The sequence below is a fragment of the Teleopsis dalmanni genome, chromosome 2, assembly GCF_002237135.1.
Source record: "Teleopsis dalmanni isolate 2A chromosome 2, ASM223713v2, whole genome shotgun sequence".
Classification (NCBI taxonomy): Eukaryota; Metazoa; Arthropoda; class Insecta; order Diptera; family Diopsidae; genus Teleopsis; species Teleopsis dalmanni.
The window spans coordinates 216,090,617-216,115,946 of record NC_051847.1 but is presented as its reverse complement, the minus strand read 5'-3'; the positions used below and the strand labels follow the sequence as shown (position 1 = coordinate 216,115,946).

At 29.7% G+C, this 25,330-nt stretch overlaps 4 protein-coding genes across 4 annotated transcripts; 2 read left to right on the top strand and 2 right to left on the bottom strand.

Moving 5' to 3' along the window:
- Positions 1–1,354: 1,354 nt before the first annotated feature.
- Positions 1,355–1,987, bottom strand: LOC119685701 (nuclear polyadenylated RNA-binding protein 3-like). Its single transcript, XM_038100058.1, has 3 exons — positions 1,876–1,987; positions 1,609–1,779; positions 1,355–1,504 (listed from the first exon to the last, which is right to left on the bottom strand). Exons 1-3 carry the CDS (start codon positions 1,933–1,935, stop codon positions 1,391–1,393), a joined length of 345 nt encoding a protein of 114 aa, XP_037955986.1. The 5' UTR covers positions 1,936–1,987; the 3' UTR covers positions 1,355–1,390.
- A 5,049-nt stretch (positions 1,988–7,036) lies between these two features.
- On the bottom strand, positions 7,037–8,078 carry LOC119682287. The gene is made up of 3 exons (XM_038095693.1): positions 7,946–8,078; positions 7,427–7,855; positions 7,037–7,334 (listed from the first exon to the last, which is right to left on the bottom strand). The coding sequence occupies exons 1-3, from the start codon at positions 8,060–8,062 to the stop codon at positions 7,269–7,271; spliced, it is 612 nt and encodes a 203-aa protein (XP_037951621.1). The 5' UTR covers positions 8,063–8,078; the 3' UTR covers positions 7,037–7,268.
- Positions 8,079–13,734: 5,656 nt separating this feature from the next.
- On the top strand, positions 13,735–18,817 carry LOC119683811 (endoplasmic reticulum aminopeptidase 2-like). Its single transcript, XM_038097676.1, has 7 exons — positions 13,735–14,541; positions 14,607–14,765; positions 14,835–15,315; positions 15,572–15,719; positions 17,039–17,120; positions 17,199–18,399; positions 18,492–18,817. Exons 1-7 carry the CDS (start codon positions 13,907–13,909, stop codon positions 18,669–18,671), a joined length of 2,886 nt encoding a protein of 961 aa, XP_037953604.1. The 5' UTR covers positions 13,735–13,906; the 3' UTR covers positions 18,672–18,817.
- A 1,870-nt stretch (positions 18,818–20,687) lies between these two features.
- Positions 20,688–24,348, top strand: LOC119676725 (leucyl-cystinyl aminopeptidase-like). Its single transcript, XM_038087980.1, has 3 exons — positions 20,688–21,300; positions 23,551–23,709; positions 23,769–24,348. Exons 1-3 carry the CDS (start codon positions 20,774–20,776, stop codon positions 24,346–24,348), a joined length of 1,266 nt encoding a protein of 421 aa, XP_037943908.1. The 5' UTR covers positions 20,688–20,773.
- The last annotated feature ends 982 nt before the right edge of the window (positions 24,349–25,330 follow it).

Genomic DNA, 25,330 nt, shown 5'->3' with positions numbered 1-25,330 from the left:
AGAAAGTAAATATAATTTTTGCTAAATTTTATTGAAGAAATAATTTCTAACGTCATTTATCAAATACATTATCTCAAACATTGGTAACGACTTTAAGTACTAAAAAAAGTACGAAATTCCATTAAATATAGAATACATTAAAATTAAATAATTAATTAATATAATAATTTATAAATATTTATATGTAAAATTTTACTTACTTTTCTGTTGCTCTTTTCAAAAATGATTGATAAAATTACATAAAGTATATACGAATAAATATATTTACTTACTAATGAACTTGATAATACCTACTTCGTATTATAACATATATACATATAAATATATATACGCATACGGGTATGCGTATATCAATATAAATAATATAAGCAGTAGCGGTATGCAAAAATGCAGAAGATAATAAAATATAGTATATTTAAAATATATAGAAGTAAGTTCTATACCTATGAATATTGGCGGCTGCTGCTGTTACTACTATTAACTCTCCTGAACACCGCGAGGAGTTAATAGCTTCTAGAATCTTCCTACACAAGTTTAGATCTATTGTCAGAACCTTGTCAGATTTGAGTTCTAATATATATTACTTGTTTCCGTTGTGTTAACTGATTGGTCACTTCCCGCTTGGGTAACTTAAGGTCTGGAAAGTCTGATTGTGACAAATATAAGAGATACTTTTTATTAAAACTATTCAGTAAAACATTTCTAATATTAAAAGTTTTTATTAAAACTATACAGTGAAAAGTCTGTAAACTATCGTTGATTGCCTTTTTTTTGTTGAGATAAGATTAGCAGTTGGATTGTGAATGGCAGAACTTATGAGAGGGGAAACGGTAAGTTAAATGAAAACAAGTTTTGTAGACTGAAAGGCATTTTGTGAGACCATCTCCACAAAGCATACCATTACTAAAAACGTTGTGAAAAGAGAGGAGTTGGGTGAAAAATTTATATAGCTCTTTTCAATTCTATCTTCTGCCACCAAAAAAAAAAGATTGGTTACGAAACTATCGATGATAAACTTAAGTTAATAAATATCATTTTCTATAGGCTGCAATTACGTCTATATCGGAATTCGGAATGTATCGGAAAGCTTGATGAGTTTGACCGTTTAAAAAAGTTTACTATATGCTTGAATTCATCAGTGCAAATAAAGTAATAGATATAATATTATTTGATTATATGTCTAAAACGTATATATCCAATTAAATATAAAAGTGTTTTCTTGATTAAGAAAAATATATCATAAATAAACTTTTAAAAATAGATTTGCTAAATGGCGTTTCATCTAAAAAATTGTATACCACCTTAAGTAAATAAAAGAAATAAATTCTTAATTTAATTAAAATATATTTATTCGCAATTTTTCAAAAGTTGTCTTCTGTACATTTTTCCCTTAAGAAACACATTTGGCTGCATAAGTCAAGCAACGTTTAGTGCAGCATTGGTCAGAATACATGCAATATTCTCCGATTTCGCGACATTCTGCTCTATGTGCGTCATGACCCTCCTGAGGAATAACGGAACCAAATGAAATAGTAGAAATGAGATTTGATTTGCTCTAATCGCGTTTAACCAAAATTATGGCAAATAAAATAAATTATTCAATTTTACCTCCTCCCTTGAAATATGTCGTTCATTTACATCTTCATCATCATCATCGAGATCGTCATCCTCTTCTTCACGTCTACCCTCATCCAAATCATGCACGCTTCTTTCAATGTTATCAATTTCCGGTGACTCTTCGTCTGACTCTTCTGACGCAGTTGGCAAACTCATGCCCATCTACGAAATGAAATTGAATTCAAATTGGTTAGGCAATAAATAGTGAAAACATGGCAATTTGTTGTAGAGCAAAGGTTCTGTATGTGAGTATTTTACCTTAGATAAGCTGCATATTACCACCAAGAGTAGTAGAAAACGAGGCAAAAGTTTTTGCATTTTTCCGCTTACTTAATTTTGTTACAACTTCACACTTTTAACTTAATTGAAGCACAGCCGAATTGGCGCTTTTATAGTGCTAAACTTAATTGCAGCCGAGATAACCTCGAAAGATAGCCTATATATGTTGACACGATTTTTTGTAGATAAAACATTTTGTTTTACTTAAAAATATTTTGTTATTTTTTGTTTATTTTGAAAATGACAATATTGCAAAATTATTTGTTTATTTTTATTTTAAGAAAATTGTGTTACATATTCACAGTGAATCAATCCGATTTTCTCAGAAGGGTTTCACAGCACATAGGTATGTGGAGAACAGACAAATATAGTTAAATATTACGTTATCATTGTAACAATTTAATGAAGAACTAATATAGTTTATAGTACATAATAACAATTTAGTAATACATTGTGACCGAAAAGTTTCCGGTCATAAATAAATAAAACGCAAAATTCTTAATCTTCATCAATATTTATTTTATCTCCTTCAAAATATGCTCCATTAGAAGCGATACACAAATGCCACGTTTCTTCCAATCATCAAAACATTTTTTATAGGCGCTTTCCGGTATGGCTTTGAGTTCCCTCTGCGAATTCTGTTTTACGTCTTCTATGGATTCAAAACGCGTTCCTCTGAGTGGTAATTTGAGGTTGGGAAACAGGAAAAAGTCACACGGTGCAAGATCAGGTGAATACGGTGGCTGTTCGATGGTATTTATTGAATGTTTGGCCTTAAAATCGTTGATAATGTTGAACAAATTGAGGTGAATCGGAACAAGCCGGGCGTTGACACGTCGCATACACAAATTGTCCACCAAAATCAAACGAGCCATCTCACGACCGATGCCTAGCTCTCGTGCTATCTCTCTAACACTCACATGAGGATTTTTGAACACGATTTCCTTTGCCTTTTCAATGTTTTCGTCGGTGGTAGAGGTCGAAGGTCGTCCAGAACGCGGCATGTCTTCGACGGTCGTACGACAGTCCTGAAAGGCTTTGTACCACTCATAAACTTGAGTTTTCGATAAAACTGATTCCCCATAAGCCTTTTGTAGCATTCGCAACGATTCTGCACACGAAATTTCGTTCGAAAAACAAAATTTGATGCAAACTCTTTGTTCAATATTTTTTTCCATTGTTTTTTTCGCAACGCACTACTGAGGTGAACTGGTTTCAACAGCTGCCGTAAACGAACTGTCCGACAGATCGCGCTCATTTTGGCATAGTAATTAAGGACAGTGCTGCCAAACTACATAAACTTAAAATATCGAAAAATATACAGCGCGCGAATTTTAAATGAGAACCTCCGAAAACCTTTCGGTCACAATGTAAGTATGGTTCTTTAACATCAAAAGATACAGACTGTTAGATGAAGAGCATATATAGGAAAACGGTGCATGATAGAAGGAAAATACAAATTACTGAGGTGTTGATGACAAAATAAAAATATTTCTAAGAAAGTTGAAAGAAAAAGAAAGTAGAAATATAATAAACTTAGAAATATATTATATAGCGACTTAAAAGATATTTAATGGAATAAAAATTGGTATAAAAAGTGGTATAGAGACTCCTCTAAAATGTTACGGGTTTTTAACTAAAGTTTGTTAATCGAGCATACTTTAGTTGCGATAATACTTTGATCGTAGAAAATGAAAAGTTAAATTAAACTTAAAATTGGATTAAATTATTGGACACGTTATCATTAAAAATCACAATGAAATATTACATGTAATTCGGGAGGAGTGTATAATACCTTAAGCTCGATGTATGTATTAAATTATGTTTTCAATGTACGCTTTTCGCTCAGTAGGCTTTCATTTTCTGCACTATATCTCTGTAATTGTTTGACAATTATGACATGTCTCTGACATATGGTATTATCCGTTTTTTTGAGAAAGGAATTTTTTAAGAAACAACCTGCGTATACAATGCGGTATATAATAGAGTATATATGTATGTTAAATATAGTTAAGATACCCTGGTTTTATTTTGTCACAAATGAAGCAAACATTAAATTCTAGCAGCTTTTTATATATGAAATTAAAAACTATTTAGTTACATAAAATATGGGTATATAGTGTTAATAAAATTAACTATTTTGCTATAGAAATGGCTTGTTATTGTATTAGTACATGTTGGCCAGTAGCCGGTAATACCTACAGAGTGCTCAAGTTTTTAAACGGAAATATTTATTTCATGTTACATATTCTGGAGAGGTATATTGTGGTTTGAAACTAATTATACAAAAAGGTCGTCACTTCTATTAAATCACATTTTCCATAATTCATAAAGCAATGAATCTGGATGCTCTATGTCATATGGGATTCGAGATCACATCTCTTGCAATATGAGTTCATTTCTTTATTTCAATACAAATGGAATAACAATAACACTTACACCATAAATTATTTTTTAATTATTTAAGATTCATTTAAAATTTCTTTTTTTAGATCATTAAAATATTTCAAAGGGTTCTCAATAAGCATGTTACCCTAGAATCGAAATTATTATAAAAAATAAATATGATTTTAACATTTCAAAATAATTGTTTACTGAAAATTTGATAAAATGAAATTTAGTCATTAAATTCGGAGAAGAATTGTAAATATATATAAGAATATAAGACAACTTCAATATGTATTATGTTATCAATATATAAATATATATCGCTTTAAATTATTATAAACAATTTAACGTATTTTCCAGAACATTTGTTTTAAGTGAATTCTGTCAAGCACATCAAAATAATATTTTCATTTAATATTATTAATTGCTTTTTTAATGTCAAATTAACAATGCAATTAATTATTAACAACTTAATTAAGTCATTATGTTAATTATTTTAATTACAAAGTCAAGTCGGAAAAAATTACACGAGACAAGAACAAGAAGATTGTATTTCAAAATTAAGTGGTTGATGTAAATAAAATTAAATCGGTTTAAAAAAAAAAAGTTTAATCAGGCATTGGCCTAGTACCTAAAGGAATCCATCTCTGAACTAGATATATATTTTGTACTTACGACTGCTTTCAGTATACTGCTGAAGCTCTTTGAGTAGAATGATATCTTGAAGAAAACGGACAAAGATGATTTTGTTCTTGGATTAAGTGTTGGTCAGTGAATGTGGGGCCAACAAATTTTAAACATCTATTTATTTGAGAAAAGTGGAATCGATTTCAGATTAGTAAGAAAAGGTAATTTTTATATAAATTATATCACAATAGTATTAAAAAAAAATAAAGCATTGCCTGGAAAAAAGTCAGATAGATATTTGACATAATGATACCAATTTTTTTAAAAGGTATATTGAAAGAAATTTTTGATTAAGTATTTGCAATGGATTCAGGTAATTCAGAAGATGTTTAAGTTCCCTAAGTAACGGAAAGTGGTATTAATGTATTCAGCAAATCTTAATATAAATCGATGGGTATAAAAATCATCTCTATCGTAAATTTGAAAAATAACCAACTTAGAATTGTTAATTCTTACACCTCCCAAATATGAGCAAATATAATGGTACACACTTTTTTCTTGTTCATTGTGGGATAGCATTATGTAGTGGTTATATTCTTATGATACTTAATGCGTGAGATTATTTGTATTCTTTAATTTATGAAAGCTAAAATTTTTGACTGAATTGCAATAGTAATCTTCCATGATTTATTTCTGTTAAATAAAGTTACCTTTGGCAATTCTTTCTTTTGTTTGGCTTCATACTTTCGAGATATATTGTTGATTGAATAATTTTTGATTGAAGAATTTTATTCGGTCAGTATTTAATCAACTGGAAGTATTAGATACAACCCTATATCCTGGATTGCAATGGTAATGACTGGATTGCAATGGTAATCTTTCATGATTTATTTCCGTTAAATAGTGTTATCTTGGGCAATTCTTTCTTTTGTTTGGCATCATACTTTCGAAATATATTGTTGATTGAATATTGAGATTGAGTATTTATTCAACTGGAAGTACTAGATACAACCCTCCACTGCTTACGATATAACTTCTGCACATACTAAATTCTAGACCTGCTTTTAGAGAGTTTGGGTTCACTGCGTTTAGGCTGCTGCAGAGACTGGGATAATAATCAAGACTAAATTGGTTTAGTCTTTCAATACAAAAAGGCAGTACAGGTATATCTAATAAGCTGGGCTTCAATTTGGAATAATCGATGACTAAATGCGTTTTTTATTAGACTAACATGGTATGACATAGTATCTAAGTATCGACAGAGTAGACAGTTTAAAGAAAGCATTAAGAAAAAAAAAGAAAAAGTAGTATAGAACCTACTTTACAGAGTTTTATTGCCACTTCCATAAGAATGTACATTTCCAGGTACGTACTCCGTATGTGCATTAGTACAGGGCATTCTAATAAGACATGTGTGGTTGACTCCTCAATCTCTTCTCAGAATCTATAGTTTAAATTCGTAAGTATACCTAGTCTCGTAAGTACTATTACATATAACACTTTAAAATTAAATTGTTGCTAAATGAGTTAAAATTTATAAAACTTGCGTTATTTAATAAATGTCAGATGTTCTGCGTATTTTTGCATAATTTGATTACTTTCAATTCGTATATGCTGAACTTGTAAATTAACGAACCACCATTGAAATGTAAGACCACTTGGCCTGGGCTATTTAAATATATGCAATCTCATTTCCAACTGGTTTTGTTTACTTCAGTGATGAATCAAGAACCGCAGCGGCATCAACAGTGTGGGATGAATCTGCGCAATTATATTATGGATTTTATCGCATCAAAATAATTTATTTTACGTACTTTGATGAGGCGTATATATATCTGCGGAATGTTGGGTTTATTTTTGTTTTATTTTTCCAATATAAACACCAAATGATGCTATTGAAAGCAGCGTTAATTAGTATGCAGTGGATTCCATATGAATTAATCTGTAATTGTATTTGATGTGTACATATTTTATAGTCTTCGCAGCAATTATACAATAACATGGTATGTAGTCAATAATTTTTTTAATGGGTTTAAAATTTTAATATATAGAATCGTATAAATACTGAGAACAACAGTTTTATTAATTTTAAATGAAAACTTATTTTATTATAAAATCATCTCCTCCTTATTATAAATTGTGGTTTTCACGGCTAAACGACGATTGTATAACCAAAAAATACACAATATTTTATTGTCTTCTTAGTAATTAATTGCAGCAATTAATTTTGCAAATATAAATACAGATATAAATAAATATGTGCGATATTAATAAATAAATTAAAATCTGCCTTATGATATATAAAGTGTTCATGCAAGTTCCAAAGTGATTATAGCATTTGTCTTGACCGGCTGCTCCTATGTGACGCACTTGTGCAAATAGTCATGGCAACGTTGAGTGCAGCATTCATCATTTCTATAACACTGAAATATATAATAAAATAAATGAGAAATTATATTAAATAAACAAAAATAATAAAAATGAAAAATATACATAAAAATAAATTTTATCTTACCTTTGAGCCAATTTCTTTGCAAGTAGGGCTATACTGTGGACCGATTGGATTTGATGTCATTGCACCTGGATAAGTATTTGATGTAGCCGTTGTGCCCTCATTGGACTTCACAATTCTATAAATAAATGGACTTGTTGTTGATATTGGTGCATATTCCTTTCGTTGATTAAACCGGTTGTCATATTGTAAACCACGACTGTTTTTTTCTTGTGCTTTTGCATTACCAACTCTCACGTCAATTTGCTCAAAGACATTGTCATTGTCATTGTCAAAATTGGATGCTAGAATTTCATCAAGAGTTGCATATGATGTTGGATTTTGGCTGGGTACTTCGAAGTGTATATAATTATTTTGCTTTGTGTAATTTCTGGTGCAGCGATAAAGATAACTCATACAGCGATTGGAACAGCAATCCCAGTCCACTTGACACTGAACGAATAAACAATTTTATTTACAAAATAAATAAGAAATCGTAATTTATTTTATTATCGCTTAATTTGTTATATTATTTTTAATTACATATTCGGTCAGTTCCGCACAACGCTTCTGTGCATATTTTTGCCCCTGGACAACAACAAATATCAGCAACAACAAACTGAGTATCTGGCGGTAGAAACTTGCTCGCAGTAAAAACATCTTTGCAGTTCAAAAATTCAAGATCAACTGTTGAACATAAAAACAACAGAATTTATTTGAGAAGCTACTACAATTGGCAGGGTTGCCTAGCGTAAAAGTGTACATACTATTTTTTGATTATTTTAGTGTTGAAAGGTATTGACTGATAACAAAGTTTGGATGTTGTATTTCCCAGTAGTCGCTTTACCTCCAATATCTAAGAGATAAGAAATTTTGAAGAACATGTAATTAGGTTTCTAGAGCATAGATAACTTTAGTACAAGTAAATGGCAGCCCATACATTTAAAAGTAATTGAGCAAAACTACACTATTTTGTGTCTTTGGTACATCAACATACCTTAACATCACAAAAGAACCCATTAAAAAGAGGGAAATGTAAGGAGTAACTAGATCTTAGTCCTAGAAAATGACATTCTAAATATTTTTAAAAATAAATTGTGAAGGTTAAAAAAAGTTAGATACTATAAGAAGTACAAAAGGAGTCAAAATATTATAGACTTAATCAAGAAATGCTGTGTACGTTTCCTAACGTTTAGTGTGCATCTAAATAGGTCAATAAATCAGTCGCAATCCGGGTAATTAATTCTTAGTCCTAGAAAATGACACGATTCTAAATATTTTTAAAAAATGATTTTGATAGGTGAAAAAAATTAGACGTTATAAAAAGTACAATACTAGTCAAAATATTATATACTTAGTCAAGAAATGAAGTAGTCGTTTCCTAACGTTTAGTGTGGTTCTAAATCGGTCAATAAATTAGTCTCAACCCGGGCCAAGTGAGTTTGCTGAAGCTTCATTCAGTCATAAAGTAAGATTTTCTTGATCATATGAATATTAGTGCATTAAATACTACTTTTCATTAGTAAAGTCTAAATTCGTTTCTTTTGTTTGTTTATGAATTGCTCAGTTGGGAAATCTGTTTCATCAGAGAAGACAACAATCGAGCATACGCAATACTTCTTCTATATCACGTAGCCTAGTTATTATTTTTAATTTAGTAAATTATTTAAAATTTGTAAAAGAGTTCTTTAGAAGTTAATTTCTAAGTATTCCATTCATAGTTAAAAGATAAATATCATTATGAAGTTATTTTTTGTAAGATTTTATTTTATTTATTTGAAAGATTTCATTTCAGTTCATTTTTGAGTATTCCTCCCTAGGTGGAAGATATATAATAGAGTAGAACCATTTTTTATTGGAGGATAAGTGTTGTTCTGGGGGTGTTTTTTTTTAAGAGTTCTTTTCTGATCATTTGAGTATTCATTTGATAGTTGGAAAATAAATGGTAATTATCTTTCATATCAGCTTAAATTTTATTTAATTCGCGAATAATACTTCTGCTGCAAAATCAGTTGCTTTTTTAACTACTACCATATTATAGTATTTTTCAACACTGTTAGTTTTTTTGTAATGTACTAGGGGTCAAAACATGAATGATATATTCCCATAGAAGCGTTCGATGGCACTGGCAAAAGCCTTTTGTGGCTTTTAACTTTTATACAGTGACATCACACTATAACATTTAAATTCTTTTAAAGTTAAAAATGTCACCACTTAACTTAGATGAAAATATTTCCGCTTCTGTAAACAATAAATCAGATGCCATTAAGCAAAATGTAGATGCAGCTTCCCCACCAGTTTGAAAGCTGTACCCGATTAAAATTAGTTACAGTTCAATTGGGACACCCTAAAGTTTTATTTTCTTTTTATTTTTATCTAGTTTAAGTATTTTTGTTACTAGTTCTTAGTATTGTAAATAATTTTCAGGTTTTTTATATACCTTTCAAATATATTAATGTTAATATTTATATCTGAAAACAAATATTTTTAGTTTTTTATTTCCAAAAACAGTATAAACAAATTAAAAAAAATATTTCATTATAAATAAAAACAAAATTTTTTTCCCAATAAAAAATTCACTCAAAATGAAATACATATTGAAGACGTACCCATTAGTCGAACATAATGGGTTTTATTTGTTATTATGATATTCTTCAAATATTGCAGTTACAGGGGAATTTCAACTTAATGTTTCTTAAAACAAACAAATTATTTTTCTTTTGTAAATTCCATATTATTTATATTTAACAATTGATTACTGAAAACTGCACTGAAATTATTTTGGCGAATATTATTTATTATATATTATTTAAATTTGTATTTAATTGTGATCTTAAGTCGAAAGTAGAATAAAAAGATATATCATGCTGACCATTTAGCGCTTTCAACGAATAGTGCTATACTACAGGTCAGAAGAAGAAGAAGAAAAAGTGTGAGTAATTGATCTATTATTGCACAACATTCACCAAAAAGTGTTTATCCCATCTAAGATCCACCTATCTCAAATATCTGTTCAATATTATTAACATAGATATTAAAACTATTAACTTTAAAGCGACAAAGTGATTTCATAATCAATATTTCATATATATATTTCAATATAGGTCATAAAACGAATATTTTTACTTACGCTCTTTAGAAAAATTAATATATTCTTATAAACAGTTGCATCCAAATGGGCTTTCTTTCCATGCCCAAGAAAGCAGATATTTTTGGGAGGTAGGTTGCTATTGCATTGTCACATATATAAGTGGATATCACAGTAAGCTACTGTACTACTCTTGAAGAGAATAGGTTAGATTGAAGTGGTAGTCAAAAACTTACTTAAACACAAAAAATGTCGATATACCAGATCTAGCGAATCACTTTAAAGATAGAAGACCCAAATATCTGGCACATGAATGTCTACTCTTAAGAGTTAGGAGAACACAATTCAAATAAAAGGAAACCAATTTGACAAATCTATAGCTTCAAAAGGTGATAATTTGAATAAATCTGTAATGAAACGGGGACCAATAGTATTATTTACAAATACCATACTTAGTTCCCTGTTTTCTTTAGAGTTTCTCAATATTGATAAGAACTATGTACAAATATATATGTAAATTATTATTGCATTTATTTAATTTATTAGAGATTTAAAATGGAATATTATTTTTTATTTTTATTTATGAAAACTTTAAGAGATTTCTAATAATACCTGCTATATGGTAAAATACATATATAATCTACAACGAAAATCAATAAATTATATCTAATTAAATTTCAATGCGAAATTTTATTATATATTAAAATAATTTTATATATGGTATTAATTTTGTCAATAGTAATTTTCTTGTCAATTAGTTTAGACAGATTATATTAAATAAAGAATGTCTATTAATACATTTTGGCATTTTCTAATATATTTTTTCAAATAATTTTATCTTTATTACCGAATATTTAACCAACGCTTGATTGTAGGGTGTTTTGATGTCTAAATTAACCAGTGCCGTTTTTTTTTTTGCCTGTCATTTTATTTATTATTATTTATATTTTATCTATGCATGATTTTATAATTTCATATTCTAAGTACATCATTAACTAATGAATTTCTATTGACTCATTAAAAAGTGTTTATCATCTTTTATCAAATCGAGCGACGCAAGTGAATAATTCAACAGTTTGCAGAAATATATATATATATATATATATATATATATATATATATATATATCGTAGTAAATAAAATTAATTACGTATACAATATGTCATAGTTAATTTTTGTTTTTATTTATTTTTAATATTTTAGAAAGTATGTGTCACCGACCCATTATCACTCACTGGGTTTTTCAAAAAAATATATTTTTACAATAAAAATATGAAAATTGCAGAAAACTCTATATTTGCATACACCCAAAGAAAAAAGTTCGTCTCTTTAATAAAACAAAATTTTGATAGAAAACCCCAATGCGGTTTTTAGATGTTATATATATTACAATTTATGTTGTTAAATTCTTGAAATTTAAGAATGGGAAAAATTTCAATATTGTTTTTAAATACAATTATATACTTACATCTAGTGATATGTAATAACTAAGCAAATAAATATAAGATTTGTTCCTATTCATGAAACACAGTTTTGTAAGTAAGTAGTTTTTTGTTCTTAAAACGATTTCACAAAATATATATTTTCCTAAAAAGGAGAACGAGGTCTTAAATCTGATTCAAAGTAGAAATGTCTAGATGGATATCAAATATGAGATTATATTTTCAGCTACATCTTGACTTAGATTAATACAATAATTTAACAATAAAATCAGACTTTTTGAAATACTCTACTCCATAAAAAAGGTGTATGGGATCTCTTGATCATGTTGCAAAATCAACTGAATCAATTGTGATAATATCTAGTTATATGTATAGTATAGTTATACATAATGTCACTGAACACATAGAGATCTAGGCATTACCCTAAGACTCAGTCAGTTCAATCACACTTAATGCGTGAATACATTTATTAGCATGCAATATATAAGTAAATATTAAAATTTAGCACAGAGACACATTTTCCCTTTACATATTTCTTATTTTTAATATGGTGCTCTTATGTTTCCAGATGGACACATTTCATCCCAAAACTTTAGACTCTCATTTTAAGTTCCTCTAAGATTAGAAAAAGTGTTATGTTTAAAAAATAATTAAAATCATTTTAATATACAATAAGTTTGAACTTTATTTAATATTATTATAATCTTTCCAAAAAATTTTTTTTAAAAACAACAATGAAATATTGAAAGTGAAATGATAAATATATGTACAACAAAAAAGTTATTTATCTATTTAATATAGGAGAGACTATAAATGTTTGGTGGTATATCATTCTTATTAAAATAATCTTCTTTTTTCGGTATTGCAATTTGATATGGTATTTAAAATAAAAAAGAGAAAGAAATATCAGAAGCATGCTACATATGCAATAATATATGCAGATATGGACTTAATAGGGTGAGGTTCAACAGAATCGATGTTGTTCAAGAACTCAGTAGTGAAAACAAAACTAAGAGAAAAAGAAAGAAGTTATTTAAAATTAAAATATAAGACATTCTTCAGATTGAACCAGATTCAAACTAGTTAGGACTAAGATGTTACGTAGTAACCCGCGGCTCTTTAGTAAATAATATAGTTAATGGAGTTATAGTCATATTAAAGATTATTTGTGCGTGAGTTCATTCAACACCGTGTTTCATTACCACTAAGTTAGTGTTTCATTACCACTCAATATTTACTTCTCTTACGCATTTAGGAATTGGGATACACTTCTGATTGATTAAGTCCATCAAATTATGACTTTGGATCATGGCAGAACAATTTATTTGTGTCTCTTATAAAGCCAGGCATTCATATAGCACAAGTTTATTTTGTTTCGGGCCTATTGCATTACTAGTAATTATTATCTAATATCAATAATTACAAATATAAATACTCAACAGTTGACTGAGTGAAATGCAAATACACTTATAGAAATTATTTTTAAAACGGAAGATTAAAATTTTTTAAGAAGTTCCCCACACTACAGTTCTGTTGTGGTTTATTTACACTTAGAATTTCAGAATGATATATTTGATACTAAATCATATTCGGAGTGCCTCACATCACTTAAATTCTAAAAACGGAAAACAAACAATTTATGACGTTTGTTTTTTAAGAATTTTAATTAATCCATTTGTGTTCTCACATATTTGTTTTAAAAATATTTCTGTTAATACTTAAACTGTTTTTTTCCTTTTTTTGGTCGTATTGCTTGCAAAACTCATATCAAAATGTATTTATATTCCAAGTAATCCGCAATGCTTAAGTTGTTGAAGACGGATCCTCTCTGTCTATTTTGAACTCAGAGAGAGTAGAAAATATACCTCTTATCTCCATAGTTTAAGTTTTTGAAAATATTTTTATACCCATTGAGCAGTTTTCAAGTAGCATTGAACCGGAGCGGAAACCTGATTACAAAGCGTGTTTAGAATAATGATTTTAATTAAAATAATTAATTACTTTTTTATAATAATTGCAATAACATTTACTTTTACTTCAACGATTAGTGCAAATACAACAGATGTTGCGATTACAACAGATATTCCGATTACGACAGATATTGCGATCGAGACTGAAGCGCCAGAAACTAGTGAGAATGAACCCGTACGTTCTTCTATTTTCATGATAGCTGAATGGGACGATGATGTTTTTCATTGGGAACGTGTTAAGTTGTCACACAAGGACCGCTCGTGGCGTCTACCAAATACAACATTTCCACTTTCCTATCATTTGCATATATCAACTGAAATACATCGCCAGATCTTTGAGTACCAGGGCAATTGCACGATTGAAGTATTAGTTCAAAACGATACAGACGAAATTGTGCTGCATACGCAAAATTTAAATATTTTAAATATTTCCATAACAAATTTAGCAACAAATGAGCTGTACGCAAATACCACATTTATTGTTATTCCTGATTTACTGATAATTAGTCAGAATTCAAGTTCAGCGACATTTTTACGTCATCAGCGTTTGAGCATTGAGATACTTTACACTGGCCTTATCAGAAATGGCAATTCTGGCTTTCACAAATTAACATACACCGACGAGAACAACCAAACAATGTGAGTTTGTGTGGTTTCACTATCAGAATTATGTTCCTCATTTCAATAATATTGATCTCATGCAGTGTAGGTGCTTCCACACAACTGGAGCCGATATATGCGCGGACTGTGCTACCTTGTTACGATGAGCCAAGCTTTAAGAGCAACTTCAATATACGTATTACACACGGAAGTAATTATACGGCAATTTCCAATATGCCTCAACAGGACTTGATTGTCGACAGGTGCGCAGACACATTTTTAATGGAAATCCCAAAAATATTATAATAAAAATATTTCTTTTTGCTTTGCAGTTTCAACAATATGACCACCACTGTATTTATGGAGACCCCACCAATGACCACCTATGTTTTGGCTTTTGTTATTTCAAATTATGTGCATATCTCAAGCACAGAAGGAGGTGTAAAGCAAAATATTTATTTCCCACCAAACTCGAAAGCTGGTGGTTATAAGGGCTTACAAAATGCAGCGAAAGCATTGAAGAGGTTTGGTGAATTTCTGAATATACCTTATGTGCTACCAAAACTCGATCACGCATTGGTGAAAGAGTCATATGGCAAGGCTATGGAAAACTGGGGCCTTATTACATATAGCACAGAAGCATTTATGAAAGATAATGAAACCGATATAGCAAAGAGGTTTACTGCCGATTATACCCAAAATCACGAATTAGTGCATCAATGGTTCGGAAATTTAGTTTCACCACAGTGGTGGGATTCTATTTGGTTAAATGAGGGCTTCGCTTCATACTACGCTTACGTTTTAACTGATATGGTAATTATGTAAATTAATAATTAAATTCTAAACTTCATTATTATTTTAAAATATCGTTAAATTTTTCATTTTAATCATTTGATGACACATTCATTATAATTATTGATTATGTGGTTATAATTAATATTCATTACAAGTTGTATTAAGCCGCTCCGAAGTACGGCAGAAAGCAATAGGATTCTTGTTAAAATCTCAAATTTCAAGAAACTTCTATTATTTAAATATTATTAATTGTTCGTTATAATCATTTATATAGATATCACCTGAATATGAAGCAATGGATGCTTTCGACATTAATATTTGCAGAGAAGCATTATTTATTTTAATTGATAAGCCGATGTTAAATTATGTTGAGAAACCTTTGGATATTAAACAGGCTTTCAGTGGAGTGGTTTACTATAAAGGTAAGTCTTTCTAAAACCAATTTTCAGCGATTCTACTGGTTTATTTTTAAGTAAAAATCGAAACATTTACATAATATGTTTATATATAATATAGTCCTATATATAACTTTGCTCGGAATATTTAGAATACCTAGAGTTTTATATATAGACCATAATTAAAATTTAATTTAAAATTCAAATTAAAATTAAAATTATGCAAAAAAAAATTCATATATATATTATTAAATAGAATATCTAAACTATTAGAAAATACTTTTATAGTAAGTACTTCAGAATTAAATTATATAGCTATTTTACCTTAATTATTTTATATATTTACATCATCGTATATTTTATAAGAAAATGACAAATTTAAAATAGGACATATATAGCCTTCGACACATGTCGTAGACAGAGCTACCAAATTGTAACGATGAAATATATTTATATGTGAAATATATATTATATTTTTTATCGACATATGTCGAAGTTATTACATATCCTGTTCAAAAGACCCTTTTTTTATAGTTTGATGGTTTAACAATTGTTAAATGTTTTATAGTTATGAAAACTTACTACAAAAATCTAAGTGGATTCATTTTCCATATAATCTATTTAGTCCTCTTATGCTACTGTATGGTACGTATACACTGAATTCTAAGGGATTGAAGATGTGATAGGCCCGATATTGATAATGATATTGGGGGTGTGGATATGAGAGATATATCATTTTAATAGTTTAATATGTAATATAATATATCATATATATATATATTAGAGTTGTAATGTGGCATGGTGTTGATAAGTTTCTGAAAATTACTCTAAAAAGACCCAGTAATGTAAAATGTCCTACAGAGGACATTTAAAAGGTCTAAACAATAAATTAAAATAAAAAGTTGATTAAAATTTTGGTTATAGGAGCATTTTACATACGTTTAGTTTTGGTACCATAAAATGGCTAACATTTTTGATAATAGTATATTTATTTATGATGTAGATGTAATTATAATTAATATATATTTGGAGACAAATGTTTATATTACTAATATTCTGATAAAATATTTTAAATGTGCACTACTATATATAAACATTTTTGAATAGATTGCTATTCTGATCATCATATATTACATTTATATATTTAAAATTAAAGATAGCTTCTTTTTTTCATCCTCACCTGTACTAAAAGTGATTACTTATGTATTTCATAAAATATAATATTATTATTTTTATTTTTTTTATATGCCACCATATCTTTTACAAATATTCATATATACACTTATTATAGAAATTTTTTCCTTATTTATTGATATATAATAATTAATTGAAGACATTTCTTTCAGCGCCTTGCATCATACAAATGTTTAATTATGCACTTAAACCAGAAATTTTTACTAAAGGAATATCAGCATATTTAAAAAAATTGTAAGTACCCTATAAGTTCTTCAATAATATATCCCTCAGATATTAAGTGTAACCTAAACTTATTTCACATTCTTATAGCTCATATGGCATAGCAAACGAAGACAACCTATATGATGAACTACAAAATGTGCTCATTGATTATTATCAGGAACAAAATAATATATGGAAATATAGCATACATGAGATCATGAAAACTTGGACACATAGTAAAAGTTATCCTTTTGTAACTGTTAGCAGAAATTACACTGACAACACAATAACTATACGCCAAACATCGATTGTACCCAGCCAAAACGAGCACTGGTGGATTCCATTGAATTTTGCGACTGCTTCTCAGCCTAACTTTGAAGATGCTACAGCAGACTTTTTCATGCCACCCGTGCCGGAACTAACAATTAACTTAAATGACCTTAATATAAAATTGGAGGAAACTGATTGGTTCTTGGTAAATAAATTAGGTAAAGGATTTTATATAACTCAATATGATGACGAAAATATGCGTAGACTGGCGCTCGCGCTCTCTGAGAATCACGAAATCATACATAGAAGAAATCGAGCATTACTTGTTAAAGATATTGAGCAGTGGATTACTAGAGGAAAAAGTTTTGATGCTATCATCATATTGCGACTTTTAAAATACTTAGAAAAAGAAACGGATCCATTTGTGTGGTCATCATCAATTGATCTTATGTATCGTCTATCGAAAGAAGGCCAGCAATTATTAGCACCGATTTATAAAACTATTAAACAGCAAAATAAATTAACTATGAATTTGAGCCAATATTTCATGTTAAACGATCTTGATGGATTAGCCTGCTACTTGGAATTAAGAGAATGTTTGATGGAATCTAAAAGAAAAATACTGAGTGCCATTAATGGAACCATTCCTGTTAACGATATAAATGAAAAACTTTGTGATGGTGCAAAAGTACTTGAAGATGATGAATTTGAATTGGTGCTGAGTTATTACATGGCAGAGAATCATAGTTATTATAATTGGAAATACCTGACTTGCACAAAGAATCCTACGCAATTTGAAAGATTGTTGCAGGAAGCCAGTTATATAAAAGCAAACGACAGTCAATGTGAGAACAAATTGCAATTCCTCGGTTCATTGGCTGGAAATCGTTTTCGTAATAGCTTCAAAATGGAGTTGAGCTTTAACTTATTAGATAAACTAATGCCAGAGTTGCTAAAGACAACTGTTTGTAGTCCAGTAGTCCTTTGTGAGACCTTATTTTGTGATGCAAGCACTGTGCCATCTCAGTTTAAGACACAAGTGAGTTTCAGTTAAAGTTTTATTTTATTTTTTTTGTTTTCCTTTTTCTTTTTTTTATTTTTAACTTTTTATTAACTTTCTTTTTTCTTCAGTATATTAATTTCTTGGATCAATGTCAAAGAGCAAAAGAAGCTGGAACCTTTGATAGTGAAGAAATCTTTTATATTAATCCAGACGATATTGGTTCGACTGCTAATGAAAATAGTGATAAAGGTGATTTCAAAAGTGAGGATATTGCAAAAGCTTGGGAAGAGGACAACGAAATTATATAAATTATTGCATTACATACTTTCATGTTTATTAGTAATTATAGTACAAAACGAAATGTTCTTATTAAATAATTAATTAGTTTAAGTCTCTAAAAGCCTGGAATATACAGTCACCAAGTTCATTAGATGTATATAAGAAAATATATTATGTTCTGCTTAATGTTAAAATTTATTTTTAACGTGTTTATACATTTTAAAAGCAAGTATGATAAATTATAGGTTCTTAAATATCAACGTTTTGTTCCGATCACTTCCACGTTTTTGTATGCTTTTGCAATAAATTTGGAATAGTTTGCCTAACTAATGTATATTATCAATAGTTCTTCTTTATGATTAATCTTTCTTTGTAACTCAAGATTTGCAATAAAATAAATGCACAACCTTAATACCCGACAGTAACAGAGCAGATAAGCAATGCTCTTCACTTTCGCCCTACTCTCACAGTTACGGCTATTTGCAGAGCGCCGAATCAGTCAGAGAGCTTCCCCGAAAAACAGTAAATTGACGACATACTGTCTATTCAGAAATTAAAGTAATTAGTGTATAGTCATGACTAATCTTATCTTATCACTTGGTTAGTTCTTTTCTGCTTCTAGATGGATAATGTAATATGTATAGCTTAGTATATAAATGCGCTCTTCTCACCAATATTATATGTTCTATCCTTTAACTGAAACTAAAGAGATGTGAATGATGTAGATAATATTGATCCTACAAGTAACCAAAAATTTCTTTATGATCCGAAAATGATTGCAGGTTTATCGGAAAATGAATCCATAATATAAAGCGACAATACGATATGAGGTCAAGATGATAAGCAGTAATGTTTGTTTGTTAAATACTTAGATCAAAAATGATGCTTCTTATTTGCACAATTGAGAAGCACAATGCTTATAACTTACTTAATTTCTTAGTTGGCCATTACAGAATTGAGTCGTCCTAAGTAGCAACTACTAGCGTCCTCATGCCCGCCTGATCATTTTCTTTCTATCGTCAGTTGGAAGGACTGAATTTCTTCATATCGTTGCTTATTTGGTACTTCCACCGAAGATGGAGGCAATGCGGACGGAATCATATATCTTTCCAGCCAGCGGTGTCACTGAAATGTTATGGATTTATCTATGTCAAAGCTGAGCTATAGTTTATGTGGTTCTTTGTTTCAACTAATTCTATGCCGTGTTCCAACGCGTAAGGCCCATAGATCTTCCGCAGTTTTTCTTTCGAATGCTGCTAGTAATATCATCATTTAGGGAGTTGCTTAAAGATATCATAAAAATACTGAATTGTTATGAAAAAATATATTGTCTTCAGTAAAATTATATAGTTCATCTACAATATTCAAAATATATATTTAATGTTGACTCAGTAGTCAATATTAAAATTTAATATATTAGTTACGCATCGTTCTTTAAATTGAAGAACTTAAGTAAAAAACTGGTAATAAAGTACATATTTATGTTTAAAAATGTGTTTTAAAAAAAATCTTATAATTAACCTAATTATTATGGACCCATTATTTTATAACGTAGAGATTGTTGACCTCAATAATAACAAGTGCCATTTAAATGCGAGTAATTGATAATTCGTTATCAAGACGTAACTACTCGTCCAAGTTGTGAAAAATTAAAAGTAAATTGTTTATTTAAAAAAAACAAATATTGTTAAATAAAATCTCAAAAGTTAAAAGAGAACTAAAATAATATTGCCAGAAGAGCATGAAAAAATCTTAACTTGTGAATGAAACAGCGGAGTTGCTCTACCTTTCTTAAATAGTCGCTCTTGACTATAATGATTCTCAAATTACTCAAATTTATCACACATAATTATATAAATTTCAATTTCATTTGGTTCTTACTACACCTAATACATTCAATGGAATAGATCCCAACCATTCATTATCTTATCAGCGAAATTCACAAGTATCACGTAAATTCTTCTTGGTATTCAAAATGAATCAAGCAGTCGAGTTCTGGAATACCGCAGCAGTCAGTCAGTTGTGACTTAGTACTGTGCGTGAGCGGTTCGCTTATATTTTAAACATTCTACAGTTAAACGGCATAATCGTCTTTGCAGTAAAAAATTGTTAATAAAACATTTATAAAGCAATGTGTAGTGCGCGTCTAAATTTTCATACTATCGGCAACACAGTCCTTATTCTAATTATTTTTATTGGATTTTCTGCCGGGCTACGTCCAACCAACTTATTGAAAACTACAGACAATACAACTCGACAAACACCAAGACGTTCACTGCGTCTGCCAAACAGCACATTTCCATTACATTACGACTTACATATAAATACAAGCATACATTTAGAGGATTTTGTCTATATCGGAAATGTGACCATTGACATTGAGATTAGAGAGTCCACAAATGAGATTGTCATGCATGCAAAGAATTTAAGTGATTTCGAGATTATCGTCTATGAGTTACCAAGTGGCGATGTGGTTACAGATCTAACACACTCGTACGATCCATTCAGCCACTTCTTGATTATACATCCTATTCAACGTTACGTTGCCTTCGAGGCGGGTCAACTGTACCGTGTGCAAATCCTCTTCAAGGGGCTTTTACATAGCACAACTTATGGCTTCTATTGGTTTTCCTATAACGACCAAAACAATCGAACTGTGTGAGTATATGAAGCGCGCCTAATCGCCCCATAATTAATGCCTTCGCTTTATCGAAGTGAAAATAAAACAAAAGTGCGACCCATTCGTTTCTTTAAATGAGGAAATTCCCTGTCTGTTGTGAAAGTAATTAACGTTCGAGAGAATGTATATACGTATGTGTATATATGTGGTCTCGCATAGAAAAAATCATACCCAAGAAATTTGTTGCTAAAAGTAAAAAGTTCTGATTTTAAAAATTGTAAAAAAAATCACTGATAAGAGACAGAACAAGGCGTTCACTTTGAACCAGACAGATATAGTGGGTCTGGTGGTTGACTGGTGTTTAATGTGTGCGACTCTGTCTGTCCGCCGCTGACGTTGCGAATGCTATCACAAAAGCGGTGGCATCGCATTATCAACCAAAACAAACATTAAATAATAACAACATTAAATGTCAGCATGTTGTCAATAGCCGCGGTAACAGATAGCGCACACCTCGTGCTCTTATCAATGAAAGTTTGGACGTGTACGAATGTGTTCCGAGGCGGGAAAAATATATAATAAACTTACTTAGATTGTTTTATATTAAAAATAAAAATTTAATTATAAACGTAAATCAAAATAAAAGATTTTTAGATATTTCATATGACTTTCGGGATACAGTGACGGTGGCATTTAATTAAATATGCAATTGAAAGCAGTTAATTGACGTAAAAACTGCTTTTTAACGATTATTTTGGAATTGTGAAAATAATAGCAACAAAAACTAAATTAATAAATTTGAGATATTAGAAAAAACCACCAATTAAAGTTAGTCGTCTAAATTAAAATATTTAATTGAAATAAAATCAATGGTGGTTTCCACAAATCGTGTGATTAGAGACGAGTGCAACGGTTAAAGTGCCAAATATGGAAAAATTAGTTGGAAACTATAAATCTGTTAATTAAATTTAATATTTTTGAAGATCATAGAGGTTAATCTATTTTTAAAAATTTATTTGTTTTTTTCGTAATTTATTATTTTGTAGTAAATATTTGTATAACACACAAAATATAAATAATAATATTTGTAATTTTGTTATTCAAGTCTAATTATTAATTTTACTTGTGTATGATTTATATTAACACTACTTTTAATATTCGAATCGATTAGCATCTTTGACAGTAGAGTAGAAGAAATGGGGTGGAAGCATTTAAGCCTCACTTATAATGAATAATGAATCGCGACGTTTTTCAAATCAAGTTCAATTAGGTCAAATAACAACGACATATACCTCAGTGGTATGAGGTAATAGGATTTCGCGAGTACCGGGGAGTTTTAGCGCCAATTTTATTTTTAGCCATATAGAAAAAAATATAAATATTAATTTTATAATATTAAAAAAATTTAGTTTTTCGGCGCAGATACTGGTGAGACAGATACTTCCAGACTAACTGCCACACAATAAAGTAAGTTTTTGTGGATGTAATTGTCTACCAACAGTTACTTGAGGAATCTAGTTTTTCAGCTGGTGACACAGTCACTTCTAGACCAAGTACCACATCACACAGTAGGTTTTTGAGGAATTTTGCTGCCTCAGGATACTAAAAGCTAAAATTTAGAAAATTTTAACCAAAAAAATCATAACGTATGTGACGTAGTAAATAGCATTTATAAAAGTATAAATATTTCTATAATAATTTCAATAATATAAAAAATAAAACTATTACTTACAATACTTATTTTATTTAAGATAACTTATAATTACAATAAAAAAAATTTTAATTTTTTAAATAATTAGTTTTTTAAATAATATATAATTTTTTAAAATTCTTAATTTTTTTTAATACTATTTTTAAAACAAATAACAGTGACGCAATCACTGAAATTAATTAATAATACATATTGTTTGGCCACACCTTCACTTTAATTTTTTTTTTAATAATGAACTGAACCATCCACTAATCCCATCATTTACTCTTTCTTCTACCTATGTTATTCTTCTAATTCTAAGTAGATTCGAAATAGTTGTGGGTTTTTACGTACGTAAGTTTTGGGTTTTTAATGATAAAGTAAACAAATTGCAATTGCTGTGTATTTTCTTAAATATTCATGTGAATTACATGTGTGATTTCCAAAGATCAAATCATTTTTATCTTGGTTTCAAATTGAAAAAGCAACTGACCGCACATGTTTAATTGATACTTCCAGCACACCTTTGTGCGAGATTCCCTTTCACAGATTTTTGCTTTGAGTTTTGCAATAAATTTCTGAAATTTATGTTTTGCAGTTACCAAGCAGCAACACAATGTGAACCGACCAGTGCACGTTTGGCCTTTCCATGCTATGACGAACCAGCATTCAAGTCGAATTTTACAATACACCTCACACACAGCGATATCTACACGTCCATCTCCAATATGCCGGTGCGGCAGTTGATACGACATGAGTATGTGAAGCAATTATCTAAATCTAAAGTCACTCTAAAGTTTTTTAATTGAATTTCAGTGAAAGTAATTTGGTTACAACAAGTTTCTATCCTACACCGCCGATGTCCACTTATCTGGTGGCATTTGTCATCTCGAATTTCGAATACATATCGGAAGAATATCGTAATGTAACACAACGCATTTTTACTTCGCCCACAATAGAGGATAAAGGACACAATGCACTGAAGAATGCTGTGCGTGTGGTAGCCCAGCTGGAGGACTACTTTGGCATTAAGTATTCATTGTCAAAACTGGATCACATTGCATTGAACAAAAACTACGGTGCTGCCATGGAAAATTGGGGTTTAATTACTTATAAAGAGGATACGTTGGTACATCAAAATGATGCTGATGTACATAAAAAACTAAAGGACATTCTAACACAGAACCATGAAATTGTACATCAATGGTTCGGTAATTTAGTTTCGCCCGAATGGTGGACGTACGCTTGGATTAATGAGGGCTTTGCTACGTACTTTGCATACATTTTGACAGATTTGGTGAGTTTTGGCGAACATTTGTTATCTATGTATCGTGTGTATAGTATTGTAGAGATGACCTACTCCAGGATGAAAGCCTTGCACTTGACAGCTATTTAAGATTTGCATTTTAATTGTGGTAAATCGCATGATAAACCGCTTTTAATTAAAGACGGTTTCAATTTACGAAAAAAAGTCAAACTCGTATGTGGTATACATAACAAATACTTCAATAAAACTTAATAAAAAAATTTGCATTCCTAAGCTTCGTTAAAAATTTTAAAACAACAAATTAAAGAATTTTACAGTTTCTCAAAGAGTTTAATAGAACTTACCAAAAAACTGCATTCCAAAACTTTCTCAAAAACATCAGTATAAGATCAGTATATAACATCAGTATATAAGATTTCGATTCTACTTACAGTAGAAGTTTTCAATCCATTAGTTTCTTAAAGATTTCAATGGGACTTTGAATTTGGATTTCTAAATATCCTCAAAAATATCAATTTAACTTACTAAGGAGGTTTGCAGTCTCAGACGTCCTCAAAAACTTCAATTCTATTTACAGTAGAGTTCACAGTTCATGAGTTCTTTAATGACTTCAAAACAACTTACCAAAAAATATGTGTTTTTAAACTTCCTCAAAGACTTCTATACAACTTATTGGAGCAATTTGCAGTCCCATGCTTTCTCAAATACTTTAATAAAATTTACTGATGAAGATCACACTTCCCTAAAGAATTGAACATAATTTACTAAAAAAGTTTGTAGTTCCAGAGCTCCTTGTAGAATTCAATACAATTTACTGTGGAAGTCCGCAGACCATGAGTGACTCAAAGATTTCAAGACAACTTAAATTGGAAGTTTGCAGTGCACGACTTCTTTCAGGACTTCAATAGAACTTACCAAGAGATTTGCATTCCCAAATTTCCTCAAAGACTTCTATACAAAATTTCTTACTAAAGAAGATTGCAGTCCTTAACTTCCTCAATGACTTCAATGCAATTTACTTAAATCGGTTGCAAATGAACTAGTTTTTTTAAGTATAGAAAATTGTTCATACAAAAATCAAATTAGCTTTTAAATAATGAGAGATGTATAT

Bases quoted from the DNA above. Each gene is read 5' to 3' on its own strand.
- LOC119685701 (XM_038100058.1), bottom strand. From the start codon at position 1,935: ATGCAAAAACTTTTGCCTCGTTTTCTACTACTCTTGGTGGTAATATGC. The intron at 1,780-1,875 runs GTAAAATACTCA...TTCATTTCGTAG, and splicing joins TAATATGCAGCTTATCTAAG to ATGGGCATGAGTTTGCCAAC. The intron at 1,505-1,608 runs GTAAAATTGAAT...GTTATTCCTCAG, and splicing joins GACATATTTCAAGGGAGGAG to GAGGGTCATGACGCACATAG.
- LOC119682287 (XM_038095693.1), bottom strand. From the start codon at position 8,062: ATGTTTTTACTGCGAGCAAGTTTCTACCGCCAGATACTCAGTTTGTTG. The intron at 7,856-7,945 runs GTAATTAAAAAT...TTATTCGTTCAG, and splicing joins GTGCGGAACTGACCGAATAT to TGTCAAGTGGACTGGGATTG. The intron at 7,335-7,426 runs GTAAGATAAAAT...TATATATTTCAG, and splicing joins GCAAAGAAATTGGCTCAAAG to TGTTATAGAAATGATGAATG.
- LOC119683811 (XM_038097676.1), top strand. From the start codon at position 13,907: ATGATTTTAATTAAAATAATTAATTACTTTTTTATAATAATTGCAATA. The intron at 15,316-15,571 runs GTAATTATGTAA...TCATTTATATAG, and splicing joins CTTACGTTTTAACTGATATG to ATATCACCTGAATATGAAGC. The intron at 17,121-17,198 runs GTAAGTACCCTA...ACATTCTTATAG, and splicing joins TCAGCATATTTAAAAAAATT to CTCATATGGCATAGCAAACG.
- LOC119676725 (XM_038087980.1), top strand. From the start codon at position 20,774: ATGTGTAGTGCGCGTCTAAATTTTCATACTATCGGCAACACAGTCCTT. The intron at 21,301-23,550 runs GTGAGTATATGA...TATGTTTTGCAG, and splicing joins GACCAAAACAATCGAACTGT to TTACCAAGCAGCAACACAAT. The intron at 23,710-23,768 runs GTATGTGAAGCA...ATTGAATTTCAG, and splicing joins CGGCAGTTGATACGACATGA to TGAAAGTAATTTGGTTACAA.